The 19,323-nt window shown below is 40.4% G+C and overlaps 1 protein-coding gene across 8 annotated transcripts in view; it reads right to left on the bottom strand.

Moving 5' to 3' along the window:
* The window catches only part of PER2 (period circadian regulator 2), a 72,555-nt gene that overhangs the window by 30,101 nt on the left and 23,131 nt on the right, over positions 1-19,323 (bottom strand). For all 8 annotated transcript variants that reach the window (XM_084638716.1, XM_084638714.1, XM_084638715.1 and 5 more), the window contains 8 exons: positions 19,178-19,240; positions 18,088-18,242; positions 17,385-17,506; positions 14,201-14,402; positions 14,032-14,083; positions 8,045-8,184; positions 6,232-6,310; positions 749-855 (listed from right to left, as the gene is read on the bottom strand). In XM_084638716.1, coding sequence (XP_084494842.1) covers positions 749-855; positions 6,232-6,310; positions 8,045-8,184; positions 14,032-14,083; positions 14,201-14,402; positions 17,385-17,506; positions 18,088-18,242; positions 19,178-19,240 — 920 coding nt within the window. The remainder of the gene's footprint in view (positions 1-748; positions 856-6,231; positions 6,311-8,044; positions 8,185-14,031; positions 14,084-14,200; positions 14,403-17,384; positions 17,507-18,087; positions 18,243-19,177; positions 19,241-19,323) is intronic.

Here is a 19,323-nt window from a genome sequence, read left to right as displayed (position 1 = left end):
TCACATCGAAGGAAAAATTACAAGTGTTTGGCCACCAGAGGAAACCAACCTTCACTGAACATGTTTTAAATTTATAAACGTTTAAATTATATTCCTTGCCCATACCAACATCTACAAACACATTTTAATGAAAATAAATCAGACTATTTGCAATACTGAATTTTTGTTCTCCAACATAAAATTATTCACTAGATAGAAGACCTAAATATATATATTTTTGTAAATGCATTTTGTACATAAATACTTGATGCCATCGTAGCAACACTAACTGCATCAAGAAAAATGTCCCCAGAAAAAATAACTGAAAAAGTATTCCAAAATTTATGCAAAAAGAGTTGACACTGACCAAGAGGCTCGTATTCTCTTTTCTGTCAATTCATTAATCAAAAAAAAGATCACTCAAAAATGACAATTATCTTTCTGATAAATGGCTAACATATTTACTTATTATGGCCATTTTGTCTACAAGAGTCAGATTTTACCCTAAGGAGCAAGAACTTTAATAATAATTCTCCTGTTTTGTTGTTGACTAGTGTTAAATGTTCAGCTGTAAACCAAATAAAAATGTATAGTTTAGTTTTTCTTTGCTTTCAAAACAAATAATCAGAAAATTGACTAATTCTATACAACCTACCAGCTTGTCTCCCCTTTAGTTCCTTGAAAGTTTTAAGGTCTCTGAATTCTAACTTGTATTTTGTAGAGTTCTTAGACTAATCTACCCTATTTGCCAATGTAAGAGATAACATACTTTTTTTGTGAATTGCTAGCATTAGAGGTCTGTCACTTGGGTGAAGATGCAATAAAACAGGGGTTCCTATTAAGTCCTGAGGTAGGTATCCCAAAAGAGGTACAGCTCTGAAAAAAAAAAAATTAAAAAAGAAAAAGTCAGTCAAGTAGAGTAAATGCACAAAAAATCCTATTTTGAAATATTTTATTTGAAACTCTTTTCCAAACTTTAGCTTTTTATTTTTTAAATTAAAAAAAAGTTATGTGGAATTGCATTGGGGAAGCGTTCATATCAGTTCCATAGTAACATGTGACAACCCTTTGGAGAAGATTGCATTAATTTTTATAGCACTTACCTATGGCACCTACCCCCAGAGTATCTGAGTACCTCCCTAACATTAATGAATATTAATGAGTTTGTTCTCACAAAACCCCTCTGAAATAGGGCTGTATCCTCAATCTACAGATTGGGAGCTGAGACAGAGAGGTCATACCAGATGTCTGTGGCAAAACCAGGAACTGATCTCCTGAACTAGTCTGGTGCCTGAACTAGAAGTCCACTCTTCCTCACAGATTAAAGGTTTAATTTTCTGAAGAGTTGCCACATAGTCAGCCTGGTAGTTTAGGTATTTAAAAGGAATTAAGGAAGACTTAAAATGTTAGAAGCTGGTCTAGAATTTTATTAGACCACCATAACTTACCAATGACTTTGTTCCAATGAAGAAAGCTTTTACGTTCATGCAACAAAAACTCATTTATAGACTAGTTAAAATATGCATATTAGGGAGATTTTCAAAGCACAGTTGGCAACTAGGTGCTTAATTCCCACATGTGCCTTGAAAAACATCTTAGTACTACTCGCAGCATTCCTACTTATGCCAAAGAAGTTGATGGATAAGAAGTTATTGGCAAGATACAAAAACAACTACCTTTGTAGACATCAAGAGTTGACATCTGGGATTTCAGACATCTGCATTTTTGTCAGAGACAAAGTGCCTGACAAGCAGAGAACAAACTCCAGGGAAGCATGGTCCTTGCTCCCAAGGAGCCTAGAAGCATTACAGCACAGGCACTGCTTTCAGCAGTGTACTTCTGACAGTCCATAGGAGAACTCCCCTCCAACATGTTCGGTCAGCGTTTCCAAAAGCATGAAGTGCACCTCCTTGGGATAGGGGCTGGAGCACACAGACAGACCTCAACTATTCCCAAATCTCAGCATTCATTTAAGAACAGGTCTGTAGCCGTTGTGCTGCAGAGAAAACATGACCTGAGCATAACTGATCAAGCAATGTCTTCCTGAGTTTACAGACAGCCTGAAATGATAACCTCTCAGAGGTGAGCTGCCTGCTCATTTTAAATGAGTATGCTAATTATGACAGTTTACAATGTGGATATTTAAAGTACTTTAAGGCTACAAGCACATAAAGGAAAGGAAGTGTATTATGAAGGTTTCAATCTACTCTCAATGACTTCTCATTTTGGGTAGACTTCAATATCCCATGACCAGGTTGAAAGAGATGGGGGTGAAATTGGTTTCATTTTCTTGAAAGTAGGCAGGTGGAAGACACACTCAGCTAGCTTTCAAATAAAAATTTTAAAAAAATCTAATTAACCCTACCTTATGTGGTGTGTTGGAGTGCAACACCTGCCCTACTCATCTTAGCAACTTGAACTCTTACCACTAATTTAGTTATGAAGAAACATGCAAGTTTGGCTACCATTAAGCAAGAAGTCATCAGGCAAGAATTTTTAATCTGAATTTCAAGATACATATTAACAAATAAGGTATTGTCAAGTACATTCTACATAGCAGAACTGTTAGTATCATTATCTATTTCCACATACAATATCTCCTCCATGAGCTGATTAACAGCATTTCTAAAAATTGAATGGATGGTTAAGAGCTAAGGTTATTATAAAATTTACTTGGATTCAAATGTGTATATTGTTACTAGAAAGTATGAAGTATTAAGGAAACAGAATATGTGTAGAAGATACCTTATCTGGTCATTAACTAACACACACACACCCCCCAATATCTAAATTGTAACACTTATGTAACTGGTAGGAAAGGATTATTATACACTATCAACCTTTACTGTGAGTTAAAGATTTTATGCAGGAATTAAATTAGACTCAAGAGAAGCACATATTGGTCAGTATATTAAAGTTCATATTTAAAGGTAACATGGCTATTGAGCATCATGTAATTGTAACATATGGTAGGAGTGACAGTTAATTACAGGGAAGGGTCTACTTTTTACCCAGCACATTGAATATGCAGATCTACTTGCATAATTAAGACAAATTCTGATTCTGCAACCCCTAAACAGACACTGGTCATCATGTAAGCTTTACTTACTTTGTGCAAGTCTGTTCATACTTTCAGTGTTACATTATGAACAACTTTCAGTTGACAGCAGGATCTCTATTATAAATATTTAATTCTATACTCTTAAACTGAAGCTCTAAAGTTGAGGTATTGTTTTACATAGTCTACTTGACTCCTGAGAGACTGATAATAAACTGCATACACATGCATGTCTTCCTAAGCATTCATCTCACTTGCAGTTTGGAAAATGTCAATGGTCCTAAAATTAATAAAAATGTATCAGCTATGTGGGCTGCGGAACTTATTGTAACAGTCTTAAAACCATCCTAAGTTCATTGTGCTGCAGCAGCCCTACTCTGCTCTACAATGTGGAGTACCACAGTTCAAAAATGTCCATTGGTTAAACTAGACTAAGAGGACGGAAGACCTCAGAGCATCAGCCACGAAGGAGGGGGGAGTGCTGTTCGCAGGGCCAAGGAAATAAGATGATCTTCTTCCTATAGTCATTCCCACTCCTTTTAAATTTAACTCCTGGAAATGCACTTTTGGAAAAGCTCTTCTTGAAGAGGCATCATGAGTCCAGCTCTTTTCCCAGGCTTAGCCTCACAAGCACAGTTGTTCGCTTTTAAGTGCTTAACCCTCGCTCAGGCCCAGGCCACACCTCAAGCTCTCACCCCGCCTCTTCCCTACCCCTCCTCCGAGGTGTGCCCCCTCCCCACTCCTTGCCAGCAGGGGAGAGACACTTGTGGGAGGGGAGAAGGGGAGCTGGCTGCCAAGCACTCACTAATTTTTTTTTCCTGTGGGTGCTCCAGATAACATGTAAATGGAAATCCCACAAAAGTGGCTAATGCTTCACATTTTATAAGATCCACAAACCAGAATGGGGTCAGCACCTATACTCACAGGTACCAGGGAGCTAGCAAATTTAGGAAGGGCAAACACATAGATGTGTTTCAGGCTTCAGGTAAAATGGCAGCCAAGCCAAAAAATCCAAGAAGTCCAAATGGAAATAAACAAGCGCATGCCCTGCGGAGGAGGAATTTGAGGAAAAGAGGAGGGCCAATTGACATTTAAGCAGTACTCAAAAATAAAATTATTTCCTTTAGACACATTTGAGGTGATAAACACCAAAAAGGATACAGCAAAACCCCTCTCTCCAGCAAGTACCTGCTCATAAAGTCAAATTACACTCACTTCTGCACCTTAAAGATGATAACAAGTAAATGGAAATCCCACAAAGTAGCTAATGCTTCACATTTTATAAGATCCACAAACCAGAATACTGAACAATCTGTGTCCCAAAAATTTATATTAGGTAGCTTCTCTGGAAAAGTATCTCATCCCATCTGAGGAAGATTTTTCTCCCACAGACCACCTCAGCAGAAAGATCAGAGCTCTTTGACCTATGTGTTTGTCAGAGCCACTATGGCATAATGTGATAAAGTCTGTGCACAGCACTTAACACTGCTGACCAAACTAAGTTCAAACTCAGAATAATTCACAGTAGTAGTTCAGAACCAGAGTGCTTTGAGATGGGACTATTGCCTAAACTGAAATCAATATAAACTTTGCAGCTAAGTCAGTCAAAGACAAAGTGAATAAATACAGCTTGTGAAACCACAGCACTGGTGTTGCAATGACAGCTACCATATAAGACAAAATTTTACTAAACCTAAGCTCTCAGAAACAGAGCCATCTAAAATCTGAGCTCTCAGAAACAGAGCCATCTAAAATCTGAGCTCTCAGAAACAGAGCTATTAACCAGGAATGTAAATTGGTTTCTTATGCACTACCAGTTTGCCTGCACAGTAGTACTGGAAAATCAGTTCTTAGAAGTAAAAGGTATTTATTAAAACATGGGAAGTGGTTATTGTAGCAACTATAAGTATAAAGGGAAAGGTGTTATGCAATCAAAATAAACATGCCATAGAAAATATATAAGATGTACTAGGTAAAGTGAAAAAGGGCAAAAAATTGTGAAATGCCTCCCAGTAGGTATAAATACAAAAGGAGTAAGCACAGAATTTTGAGACAGTTTGATCACGGCAACTGCTGTTTACCACAGGGGTTGGTCATATATGTACTTTTCCTTTCTGTATTAAACTCTAATAATCTGGTTAATAAATTGATTAAGCCTAGTTATTGGACGTCTCGTTATTAGTTTATATTGTACATAAAACATGCAAGTCTCTCTCCAGGTAAAGAGATTTACCTAGTCTCCACCATAGTTGCTGATGCTTCATGTGTGCCATATATTTTTCAGATAAAGTCACAACCTCCAATCTGGGGGCTTGATGCCTTATTTGGCTTCACCCCTGGAATGTGGATAATTACTCTAAGCAGATTCTACGTTCTTCAAATTTCACCAGTTCAACTTTTCATACGGCTCAAAGCAGGTTTTTCAGAATCAGACACAGCAGAAACAACTGCAGAGATCTCAATTTCAACTGCAACAAATGCTGCAACACGGGAAAATCATTTGATTCCTCTGCAGTGTTTGCCCTCAAGGACTCAGTAAAACTATAGAAGAGAATGGATTGCTATCTAATTGGATAGTGTGTGTCCACTGTGAAACTGTGCCAGCAGGGAATGCGTGTGGCATACAGTTATTTATTAAAATGTTCTCTAACTTTAATTCTTTGACTCCTTTTACTTAATATGTAAAGTTTTGTGGTTTTAAAAGCACTCTTCTGCAGAGACAACATCGCCCCACGTCAGCATAGGTGGGTAGAGCGATTGATTACTAGCGGGCAGTTTATTAGCTGGCAGGTATGTTTTCCATTTTCAACTGCAATAAAAGTCACTTAAAAATTAGCTGTTAACGAAATCCATACTGTGAATTCACGTTATAATAGATATAAGGTCAGTTAAAGTTCAGGGATTTTTGGTTTTTCTTGGTTAAATTCATTATTTTAAGAATGAGACACAGAGTGAGAGAGTGAGTGAGTATCTATATCTATCTGCCTTTATGCACCCTCTTGTAGTCCTTAGTATGCCAGGCTTTTTTTTTATATGTCACAAAACACATACATAAATAATATATTTGACAGCAATGTAAGATATCTGCTTGTTTCCTAAAACAGGGAAGTTAGTTAAGGGCTAAAACTGCTGTGTAGCTATTGGATATTTTGTGGAGGACAGATAAAAACAAAAAAATAGCTTCAGTTGTTCACCTTTCATCTATATCCTGGAACAAACAACTTGGTGTGTGCGTAGTTGTAAAAATTCTCTTATCCGGAGGAATTCTGGGTGCTGGGAAAAAAAAAAAGAAAGAAAAATAGCTTGAAAGCACTTTTCATCTGCATACATTGCTTTAGAATACCTGGATCTTTCTGTCAGCATGGAATAAATTTTAACTCAACAGACAGCCGTCTTCAGTGTTACTAACTGGCTCACATCCATTTGCACCCTCCTAATGACAGAGCGCAGTCCTGATCACCCATATATTACAATTTATAGCAATATTTTACCTCCAAGATGAATGTGTTAGATACAAACTCAAAATTGTTGTGTTTCTTGATCTCTGGATCACTCCTTGGGCATGGCTGAGCTTCACCTCACACAGGACCCAAGAGGGTAGTGAGACCAAAAGACAATGTACATTGCTTTAATATGCCACGACCTGATCCTGAGCCTGGTTTGGCTCCCAACACAGGTGAGGATAGCCCCAAAGCTAGTATTACTTTCACCCACTTGCAATCACCTGAAAGGACCACTGTGGCATCTAGGAACTGCTAGACTGCAGCTGCACTCTGGAAATGGACCCAAAAAGCCTGGCATAATAGGGACTACAAGAGGGAGCATAAAGGCAGATATTCTAACTTCACATCACTCAGGGATCCCTCTACACTGGGAAGTCTAAGTATCTGACTAAACCAGCTGCTTTGTGTTGGTGTGCTGGTACAATGCAGATGCAGCAGGGACCAGGATCTGACCTTTGAGGCTAGTGTGATTTGTTTCAAGCAGAATGGCTCTTACAAGCAGAATCAGATTCTTAACATGCCTATAGAAAACGTCTACCCAAGAAGACTATTTTCATTTTAGGATGGTTTTATGACTTGGCTCAAGCTTAACAGTTACACATTGCAATTCTGATGTTGCTTTTAAGACCATTGTGATTAAAATTAAAAGTACATAACTGAAAATGTGGGCCTATATGTTTTGCCATACTGTTTTTCAGAAAAAACATAAAATGAATCCTGATAGTGTTGCCATAACTTCAGTTAGGTGCACACCTGCCTTATGATTACACATACCCAATGTACAAGTAAATCCTTATTTGGGCATCAGCACACTTGTGCATTTATAGGCCTTCCCTACCACAAAGGGCTCTGTGGTCCTCCTGTAAGGAGACAAATCTCACGCCATGTGAATAAATATATCCTCATGCAAAACATGTACAAAGAAGTTTCTCTTATCCATAATCAGAAAATTGATATTTCAATTTGCAATTATTTTCTCTGCTGTTTGTTTATGTTCCTTTTCAAGAACAATGTTGATGTCATCTTTCTCTCCACATCCCAACCCTCTGCAGGCAATTGAGGATACATATTAAGAATGAAATCTTGACACTAATGAAGTCAATGGCAAGACTTCCATTTGACTTCAGTGGGGCCAGGATTCTATTTAAGGACTCCAAATGAGCTTCAGCAATTACCTCAACTGCTGCATTTATATAGTTATTTTTTAAAAAAAACAACACATAATCATGACTTGGCTGTGAAAGCCCTATATTGCTGTTCACGAAAAGATGTGAAAACCCACAAATAAAAGTTTGAGTATTTTCCCCCTTAAATACTCATGTTGATAACACGAAAAATGGGTGGCAACCCTGATCTAGTTACCTCAGGACAGTTCTTACCAGACAAAGTAATTTTTCCTAAAAAAATTACACGTAATTTCATAAAACTGAATGTTTGTTATTTTAATAAAGCAGACCTTTTGGTTTTTACAGATAAAAAAATCACTGCATCTTAGTGTTATTACCTTCATAGCCAGAGTGCACCTTTTCTGCAAGCAACACACAGCAAAGCTGATCTTCTGCATTCTCAGTATCTTGTATTTTGATAAGGTAAGGAGTTATACGAAATGGGTGGTAGCAGATATATTCATGTTCTTTTCCTGCACTAATAATGAAAAGAAAGACTAATTAATTATTTGTTTTGCACAGAATTTAGTCTTCAGTGAGGTCTTCAGTGCAATAGCTCATGGACAGAAATTTCAAAAGTGCTTACGAGAGTTGGGCATCTAACTCCCTTAAGAACTTTGGAAAAAATCTCATCTCACGGTCTTCTTGGAGAGTACCTAGAGGGAGACCCAATACTGACTAGGGCCTTTGAACATTAACTGTAATGAGAGTAAGTTATTCTGTCATCTTATATAAAAAAAACCCAACACTGTTTTTTGTAATGATTTGCACATTAACAACAAGGAGTCCGGTGGCACCTTAAAGACTAACAGATTATTTGGGCATGAGGACCCATCCGCATTAGCCACACCATCAGGGGCTCATTCACCTGCACATCTACTAATGTGATATATGCCATCATGTGCCAGCAATGCCCCTCTGCCATGTACATTGGCCAAACTGGACAGTCCCTATGTAAAATAATAAATGGGCACAAATCAGACATCAGGAATGGTAACATACAAAAGCCAGTAGGAGAACACTTCAATCTCCCTGGACATTCAACAGATTTAAAAAGTAGCCATCCTTCAACAAAAAACTTCAAAAACAGACAGAGAAACTGCAAAGCTACAATTCATTTGCAAATTTAACACCATTATTTTGGGCTTGAATAGGGACTGGCTGGCTCACTACAAAAGCAAATTTTCCCTCTCTTGGTATTGACATCTCCTTGTCAATTATTGGGAGTTGACCACATCCACCCTGACTGAATTGGCCTTGTTAACACTGGTTCTCCACTTGTAAGGTAATTCCCTTCTCTTCATGTGTCAGTATATTTATGCCTGCAACTGTAATTTTCACTCAATGTGTCTGAAGTGCAGGTTTTTTTGCCCACGAAAGCTTATGCCCAAATAAATCTGTTAGTCTTTAAGGTGCCACAGGACTCCTCGTTGTTTTTGTGGATACAGACTAACACGGCTACCCCTCTGATACTTGATGTTCACATTAAGTCACGTGAACATCACTCTATAATAACGGAATCTTTCTCTTGCCTTAATCCTGGTCTTTCCTTCAAAAAGGAATTAAATTTTATATTTACACAGTGGCTGTATGCTAATATGACCTTCACTTAGTAAAACCCCGCACAAAAACCTCTAGTACTCAAAGTAGTTTTTCTAGCTCAGCATCAATAAAATCAGAAGTTCATAGCTACAACATAACAAAACTGTTATTTGTGTACTTTTGAAGTATTATCCGAGACAAAAAGGACAGCTCTTCAGGGAATATTTTAGTTGACATATGGAACTATCTAGCTATATTCAATGTTACCAAGTTTCTATTCCTCATGCTTGAGAAGAGCTAGAAAAAAGGAACCCTCTAAAGGCTCAAAGAACCTGTCAGGCAAATAAAAATATACAAATTTATTATATTCTGTGCTTGAAGACACTTAAACAGAAAACTTCTTATCTGTTAATTTCCCCTCTTTAAATGCCATCTCTACTAATTCTCACTACAGGGTTGTTTTCATTTTATGCAGATCAGGTGTGTACTTCTGTGGTGGTGAGCAATCCAACTGGCCAAAAGAATTCTTCCACAGTAATAATAAGTACAGTTCTTAAAGAGAACGTTAATTGTGGTAAAAATTAGCTGTTAAATTTTCCAATCGCTCAGCTTTAACTATCAAAGAAAAGTGAAATAGTGAGGGAAAGAAAAAATGTTGGCTGCAAAAAGAATGAGCCCTGCCCTGCTACCTAACAAGGAGAGTTACTTTGGGACCAACTCTGTGGCTGAAGCATGCCTCAGAGATGCCTGGAAATCAATCTTGCAGTGCCCTGTGAATGTAGAAATGAGGCCCAAACCTCTCTCCTGTACCTCTTTTTAATGGATATTGAGGATCTCTCTGCTTAAGACTTGCTACTTATCTGGTGGAATGGAAGAGAATCCCTACTAAAACTGATTCGATTTATGCCTTGTACAGATCTGTAATACAGCATCTGCTACATCTGGAAGTAGAGGACTGAAGACTTTCCTCAGCCATATGACACAGAAGGAAATAAAATGTGATTTTCTGATGATTTGGGACTGGTTCTTTTGAGGTAAACAACCAGCCTCTTGACAGCTCACATGTTCTGTAATTTCTCTTATGAATGCACTGGATTCCAACATGAGTGGGAGAATCACAAATCCTAAGAGTTATTTTTAAATTTTAAATAAATAAAAAAGAAAGAAAAAAGAAATTCACTCCAAAAAATGAATGCTAGAGGCATTCCTGAAAACAATGCTGTGTTGGTTAATAAATACTACCTGGTTGTTCCATAAAAATGATTTTGACCAGAAATATGTTTCAATACAGAAATTAAGACTCTACAGAGAGAAATGGCCTTGGAGGGTAGGAACAGTCCGGACAGTACCCATTGCACAAGACTTAACCTCCACAGGAGGAACAGTGTATTTAGGTTGTTTGGCCAGCTTGTCAATCCTTCCAGGATCTACTGATGTGAGTGTTTGATATTACTGAAGACGACATGCTCAGCTTCAGTACCCCTCCTAAACCTGAAACTTCGATGTTTTGATAACTAGATCTTACAGTGAAGCCATCTTATAGAAAATGTATAATGGATTCTGAGGGTCTCATTTTCTTTCCCCCGCATCAGAACGATCTTCAAGACCTGGAATAAAATTCACAATGCTGGATTTCCTTGAGAAAGCAGAGTCTGAAACACACAACTCTAATGTTTCAACTGAGGGGGCCAGGATCCAGAAAAGCCTATTCCTATTGGTCAGTCAAATTCTTTGGCCTCCAACAGCAATAGTTCTCTATTCCTTGGGAAACAAGGAGATATGAGGCCTCCTAAATCTCTTTTTGTGACACTTAGATTTTTGCTGGCTTCCTGAGGCTTTTACACAGCTTCTTTTCCATTTTGGCTCGTGAAAGAAGCGTTCACTTCGTTCACGCTCTTGAAGAGAAAGTGTGCTCTGTCCTATGTCTGGGGACCGCAACCCGAAGGAAGGAGTCTAGTCCTCTTAAAGGCCTGGGTTGAATATTTTCAAGGGTGATTAGGGAATGTGACCACACAATTTTCTTAAGTGTCAATGGAAGTTGTGCTGCTAACACCCCTAATCACCTTTGGAAATTTCAGCCCTGGACAGAGGACTGTTTTCCCCATGGACAGGTAATGGCAGAATGCCCCCTTACCAACATTCAGTGGGGATGTTTTGGTTGGCTCGCTCCTAGTACTAAAAGGGGAAGGCTCTATGGGAAATCAGGACCCTGAGACTGACAGTCCCCAGGAACAATGGGGAGAGGCCAATGCTCCAGGTCAGCCTGAATGACAAGGCAGGCAGGCTGGCTAACCAGGGAGTCAGGAGGCCAGGGAGGTCCTGTCCTCTGTGTGAGCTGGAAATACCTGGGTCAGACAGAGTGGGGCCGAGCTAAGGAGAAAGCAGGGGCCCAAGCTGAGCTGGGGAGCAGAGCTGTGCCAGATCCAGAGGGACCAGAAAAGCAGCCCAGAGAGAGCAGACCCTGTCCTGGGAGCAGAGCTGCAGCCCCAAAGCCAGAGACGCAGCCTAGAGAGAGTAGACTTGCCCTGGGAGGAGAGCTGCAGCAACCAGAGCCAGAGGGGCCAGAAAAAGCAGCCCAGGAAGCAGGTCAATGCTGGGAGCAGAGTCACAGAAGCAGCCTACGGAGCAGATCTGTCCTGGGAGCAGAGCTGTAGCAACCAGAGCCAGAGGGGCCAGAGAAGCAGCCCAGGGAGCTGGAGGCAGAGCAGCAGCAGCACTGAGACAGAGTGGTGGAGCTGGGGCTGGAGCAGTCCAGAGCGGAGTGCTGTGAGCAGCTGGGGAGAGCTGAGTGCTGTGAACAGCTGGGCCCAGCACAGGGAGATGCCTCAGCCAAGAGGCTCTGCAGGCCAGGCTTGGATCATAACCCCGACAGGGCGGGGGCAACACTGGGAAGAGGATCCTACCACTTAGAGCCTGAGAGCGTGTGGCCATCACCAGAGCCAGTGTCCAACCCCCAGCATCCCTACAGCACAGCCAGGGCTTGAGAAGAAGGCCTGGGACTTACAAGGAACAGACTGAACTGCCTGGACATTCCAGAGACACTGTTTGTGATGTTCCCTGCCATAGAGTGGGTTGATGTGTTTCCTTTAACCTTCCTCATTTTCCTTTATTCTTTTTAAAATTAACTGCCGATTAAATAACTTGCATTTGCTTTAAATTGTATGTAATGGTCAGTGGGTCAGAGAAGTGCCCAGGGCAGAGAGAGTACCCCGGAGTGGGGACACCCTAGCCCCTGTCCTAGGTGACCACAGCAGGGTTGGGGGTCAAGCCCCCCAGGAATCCTGAGCCCAGCCTTGTTGGGGTTATGAGGACTCTGCCAGACAGGAGAGTGGAAGGGGAGTCCTCAAGGGCAGGGAGACCACTAGGTAAAGGAAGTGGGAGCGAGGACTCAAATCCTTTCGCTAGCCCACTTCACCAGGGTAGTGCAGAAGCCAGGAAAGTTCCCCACTAACATCAGGTATGAAAGGACCCATTTCATGAAGTCAAATAGATGACTGGAATCTGGTATCTTTAACTGGCTGCAGTCTCTTCCAAAGACTTCAGGAGTTTTAAGGTAGTTATGGTCTAGACTGAATAGATCAGAGCTAGCACAAGGCTTCTGCCCTGGATGCCAGCTTTCATTCTGACAGAGACCATGCTATGTTACATCATGAATGCTCCCTGCCCTGGCAGAACGAGGCTTCCTGTGCCAGACACACAGCTGGCATAATTCTTCGTCTGCAACAGGCTGCAGGTATTCAGTATAAATGAAATATGTTTTGTATTTGGCCTTCTGCTTCCTTGACTGTCCTGTTTTTTCTCTTGGTGGGGGGGGGGTAAGAGGGGTAAGGAGGTAGGAAGCATGAAGGGAGCAGCAAAGAGAGTAGTCCCCATGGTGGGAGGAGGGAGAACACTTGTCCTCTAAGTGAGTGCCCAGAAAATAGAAAAAAATGGAAGGAGCTCACTACTTAAAAGAAAAAAACTGAGGAGAAAAGCCCAAAAACAGCAGTGTTCTGAACTGCTGTGTTTCATCTGCATGGGGGTGGCAGAACTAGCCATTTGTCAAGGAGTTGGGGCTTCTAAGCTCTTTGGCATATTGATGTCTTATCCTTTTGTCTCACACCCACTTCATTTCTGTTTCATCAAGACTGTTAACTCTCTGGTACAGGGATCATCCTCAGGTACCATACAGACAAGTAACAATCACAATGGCATTCTTAAGACACTAATGTAATAAATTAATAATGCGTGTTGAACTGCCCTTCATCAGGATCAAAGGAAGGACTGAGCAGAGATGGACTGAGTGGAATGTACAATATCCACTGAATTAAATGAAATGGAACCCTTCAATGATGGAAAACTTAACAAGATCAGTTTCATTTGTACCTAAGTGCAAAGGTAAAATTCCAAACTGATTAATAACGGAGACATGAGGAGGGTGAGGGAATCTCTTTTACTGGACCAACTTCTGTTGGAGAGAGACACAAAAGCTGGTCTAATAATAATAAAAAAAAAAAAGATTCCCTCCCCCCCTCCTTCCCTCGTTGTCTCCAATATCCTGGGATAGACAGCCTCAGCTACACTGCATTAACAAATGAGATGCAGTTACTTTCTATAACGATCTCTAAAATGTACGTTATGCATGGCCTCTGGTTATCTATGATTTGCCTTGCTTTCAGATCAGGAAAAAGACAGTGAATTAAGAAATCACATCCTACCCGGAACTCGTAATGACTGAGTACTTTTTGATATGCATGGTCTCAGTATATAATACTTCAAGTCTAATTTTAATATTTGGTCTTACCTAATGCGACAGAAAAATGATTTCTCCTCCATGCAGTCTGGTGTGGAATACTCTAAAAACAAATATTAAATGGATTTCATAACAAGTTGCAATAAACAGTTTAAAGTTTTGTATTCCAAAATGTTCATGTTACTGAAAAACAGATGTATTCAATGCTGAAAGTACTTACCAACTCCATTACAAATACTCCATGATGGCAATCTGTAAGGGGTTGTGGAGCTGTAGAAAACACTGACATCCTGAGGTGCCAAGAACTCCACAAATTTGGCATTTTTAAAGAAATCCCTCTTACAGCAGAGAATAGAGGCAGCTTGATCAGAGATGTACAAGACTTTCCCAGTAATCAGGGAAACAGCTACAGCAAACATGTCCTAAGCAATAACAAAATCTCAAACATTTTAGACAATTAAGAGAACATTTTTAATCTTCTCTCTGATATACAGTGGTTTAAAAATGGTATTTGGAAGTTCAAGCTAATTTGATGTTAAGTATTATTCATCTTGTCTATTTTTAACTAATAACAAATGATTAAACCAAGTGTACTGTATGAGACATCAAATCTCAAGACAAATTCTTTTAACTGCCTGAAAAGTACATGTAGCTGGTATAAACACTTTAGGTGATGGTTTTAATATGTACTTTGATGTAGTTTTAGCAGTTGGTTGTAGAATCTTACTATATGGACTTGACTATCATAATGCAGAAGTTACTTTGGATACAGAGACAGCTGGACTTGGTCACTACAGTTCCGCCTTCATAAATGTTAATATCCCAGGCATATTTTACATTTATAAAAATTAAATTATTTAAGTGCTTTAAAGATGACACAAATCAATACATTCATCTACCGCCAAATGAATGTGCCCAGTGCTTAGTAATTTAGTACACTAATTTAAGGACAAGTGGTTAACACAAAAGTTAATAAACGGAAATCTATTAGATGGCCTAGTGATGTCTATCTTGTTGAAATAGATAATTGTTCTATACAGCACGTGCATCGATACCTTTGTCCAGTTCTGTTTCATACATCTTGAGAACAAAAGTTTGATCTCTGCTGCTGGAAACCTCTACAGTCGAATAGATCTCAGTGTGAATGAACGTTTGACATTCAGCCTACATTTTTTTCCCTTAATACCATCTCATCTGCTATTTATACACCTTTAACTATTCATAGGAACACAGAAATAGCCTTTCCTGATCAGACCAAAAGGGATATCTAGACCGGTATCCTGATAATAGCCAAATGAAATACTTCAGAAGGCGATGAAGAATTCTGTAGTAGACAATTATGGAATCACTGATGCATAAGGGAAGTTTCTTCCTCTAACCCCCATCAGGTAGTGATTGGTTTATGCCTTAAAACATGAACTTAAAGAACATTTTTTCTCCCTCATTGCTGTTAGACCCTCACAAACCCAGGGCAATCAGCTGCCACCTGCATGGACTACAAAGGCCCACATAAAGAGAGGTCAAAGCCCTCTGTTGTACTCTCTGGAAGGCAGCTAGAGGTAAATGCTGCCCCCCCACCACAGTATAGAGCCTTGGCCACTCAACTCTTGCATTCTCAAAAGCGGTCAGATCAGAGCATCCCTGCTGCCTCTCCAGCACATACCTCTCCCTGATCTCAGTTCTTGAGATAGTGGTGAGGAACATTTTTCTTTCAGCTCCTCCGCTGCCTCTCATTCCTAACTCTCTCCTACAGGAGAGCCCAAACCCTTCAAACCGTGTGTGCCTCTTACCCCTACTCTTTTTTGATTACAGTGGGGTGGTCCCTCCGGGCCCACAGCCTCCACCTCAGCTTCTTCGGAAGGGGTGGGGAATGTACCTTCCTCAGAAAATCCTAGGAAAGAAATAGAGAAGCTGGGGAAGGGGGTTTCCTCCCTCTCCTACCAGCCCAGCATCTCCTGGTTTATCCCCAATGAAGGGCTTGCCTGGAGTCTCCCAACTCAGTCAGGCACCTCATCTATCCCAGATTCTGCAAGAAGTCTAGGGCAGGGATGATGACATCTGCCCTGATGTTAGCAGGTGCTTCCAAGCCCATGAAGTAGTCCAAATAGTAAGGAAAACCCCCAGGGCATATCTACACTGTAAACTTAAGTCGACCTACGTTATGCTGTCTTACAGTAATTACTGCAGGACTTCATGTCCACACTAAGAACACAAGAATGGCCATACTGGGTCAGACCAAAGGTCCATTCAGCCCAGCACCCTGTCTACTGACAGTGGCCAATGTCAGGTGCCCACTATTCTTCTTGTCAGTGGTGCGCATCCTCACCAGGAGCTTCCACCGAATTAACAGTGGCAGTGTGGTCAGGACTCCGGGCGCAGAGCTCCCCTCTAGGGGCAGCCGTGCTCCCAGTGGGGAGCAGAGAACCCAGAGGGGGCAGCTAGGCTTCTGGCAGGGGGAGCCGAGAGCCTGCAGGGGCAGTCAGGTTCCTGCCGGAAAGATCCATGTGTGGTGTCCTGTGTGGCTGCCCTGTTCCTGGCAGGGAAGCAGAGCCATGAAATTGACAATAATGACAGCCAACAGATGCAAGTTACTCATAACTACACCAACATAAGCCCTATGACTCTTGTGGAGGTGGAGTTATGATGTCTGGGTAGTAGGGCACATACATAGGCGGACAAGGCTGTAGTTTATACACTGATCTAATCGGGTTGATTTAAGCGGCCTTACATCGACCTAACACTGTAGCGTAGACCAGGCCCCATGCTGTTTGAAGAGTCACTGTTTTAATTCTGTCCTCCTAAATTCTTATTTGAATTTTCTACAATTTGTAGCCAGCTTTCCTGTACTGAAAGTGTCCAAAACTGAACATGGTAACCTAGGTGCAGTCTCACCAGATACATTAGCTTCCTGGTCTGTGAGGCACTACTTCTCTACACATAAGCCAAAGCAGTTTAGTATTTACCACCATACTTTAAGTTCCAGAGTGAACTTCTGCCAAAGATAATTTAATCATCAGATTCATAAGTATATGCCAGGATCAAAACCCTCATTTCTGGAGTGGATGCTTTGTAACAGATAAAGTAGCAGTCAGGGACGGCTAACCCACTATTTGGGATTAAAGTATTTTGCATTCTTTTCAGGTGTTTTTACTTATATAGCATATGGGATAATTGTTTAGTTGCAATATCCAGCATGATCAATTCTTTCCCATCACAGGGCAAATTCTTCAGAATGCAGTGTCCAATACCAGCAACAAAACCATCAAAGCTGCTGGCAATAAGGCATTAATCCATTATGCCCAATTTTTGTTTTGTTTGTTTTTTTTAAAGAAATGTTACAGTTAAGAATTCCAACCACACTCACCAATTACATACACACAGCAGTAATGGGTCAGCATACTCACTGCATTTTTCATGATGTATTCTGAAGTAATGTTCTCAACTTCCTCCACCGTATGGGATGACACATCAAGACCAGAAGGATGGCTTTCATTAATCATCAGTAACTGGTAATATTCTTCATTGGCTACATAAGAATATTAAGGCAATTTTTTATCTTCACATTTCAAAATGTGACCAGTTAACATTGAGCCTGCTAACACTGACTGGACAGAAAGCATGAACTTGTGGTTAAGTACAGAACATGGTATCTAGGTTCTATTCCCACTTCCACCACGAGAAAAAGCATTTAACTTCTTCCTGTTTCAGTTTCTTCATCTGTAATCTGGGGAAGTTTATGTAGCTCATAAGGGTGTTGGGTAGCTTAGTTCATTACAATTTGTGAAGTACTTGGCAATCCTTGGATAGAAGGCATTGCTGAATATTGTCTATAATCAATATACCACACAAATTGTAACTAAATACCAAAAATGTATTTTAAAATAAAAGAGTCGCACTCTACATTTTACTAGGTTTATTTTTAATATCTGAAAAAATAGTTCCTGTAAGTGCTAACCCAGCCCAGTCCCCTTGGCCTTTTTTGGCAGAGTCACAAACCCAAATTATTAAAATGCTACAACTACATTAGTTTTATGATCTTTCATTTATTATGAACTTGACTTTATAAAGAGATCCACATTCAGATACTAGTTCTGGAGCTGACATTACCTTTAACTTGTTTAATGCTTTTAAGTGCATATTTCAATGTTGCCAGCACACTAGATTTTCCTTTGATTCTTTTTCCAGGAGGAAGGCGTGCTTTCAGTTCCTGCAATGTTTTCCTCAATTCCTGTTGTGTTTTGGCTTTAGTGGATTGCTCACTGCTATAAAATTAAAACAAAAAAGTTACACTGATATTTAAATGGATACCATACCTTCTAGAAAACCAAAGCCTTTTGACATTTATCATGTCATTAGACTAGTTCTAAAATTATACTAAACAGATTTGTAAAAGTATTTAGCTTCAAAGACACTTTAGGATTTGCGACATTAGCTAAATCGGGGTTCTCAACCTTTTTGGGCTAATGACCCATTTGTAAACTTGATGGCCTGTCACAACCCAGTAAATACCTCTAGTGCAAAAACACCTGTCTTACTAAATATTTTTTGCCCACAACATCTGATACACTAAGTACCTTTGAGGTGGCTCCTGTTACATGGGACTGGCTGAGCTAGTCTCCTGGTTTTGTGCATTGCGACCTCCAGAGTCACAGCTTCGCTCAGGTTTGGCCCAGTCCACCTGACAGATGGGCTGATGGGGCCAAATTTGTGTGAATGGAGTTGAAACCTGGCACATGGGGTTGCAGCAATACTCACCCATATTTAGCCCAGCCGGCCACCCCCCCTCATAACGGGGGTGGGAGGACAGTTGGGCCAAACTTGAACAGCACTGAAACCACACGCACTAGGTCACAGATGCCCAGGGCAGGGAACTAAATCCAGCCAGTCCTGTGGGACTGGAGCCATCGCTGTGAGGTGAGTGCAGGATAGGCTCTGCAATCCCACAACCCCAGGGTCTTCCAACTGCCCCGGGTGGAGAACCCAAACCTGAACTAGGGCCTCCCATGTGACCTTTGACATATTCTTGCAACTTATTTTTGGGTCACAACCACAGGGCAAGAGATCCTGAACTAGATTTACCAAATTTTAAATTAATTCATTTTTTGTTCATAACAATTACATCAAATAGCTTTATTCCGTCATTGTTTTAAACAAAAAAAACAACTTATTTTAAAATGCACAATACTTATTTATTTACCTGCATCCACTGGTAGATGGATTATGTTCGGAGTCTGCAATCATCAGGCTAAATGCATTTGAGCTGAAAAAGAACCACCTCAGTGACATTAAAGTCAAATATAAGTTGTGTTCAGCTTTGAGATCTCCATTTTCTATTTGTTACTT

Source organism: Lepidochelys olivacea (genome assembly GCF_965140295.1).
Source record: "Lepidochelys olivacea isolate rLepOli2 genome assembly, chromosome: 9".
In the NCBI taxonomy this organism is placed as follows: domain Eukaryota; kingdom Metazoa; phylum Chordata; order Testudines; family Cheloniidae; genus Lepidochelys; species Lepidochelys olivacea.
Note: the sequence above shows the minus strand (reverse complement) of the source record. Positions and strands in the feature narration are given on the sequence as shown.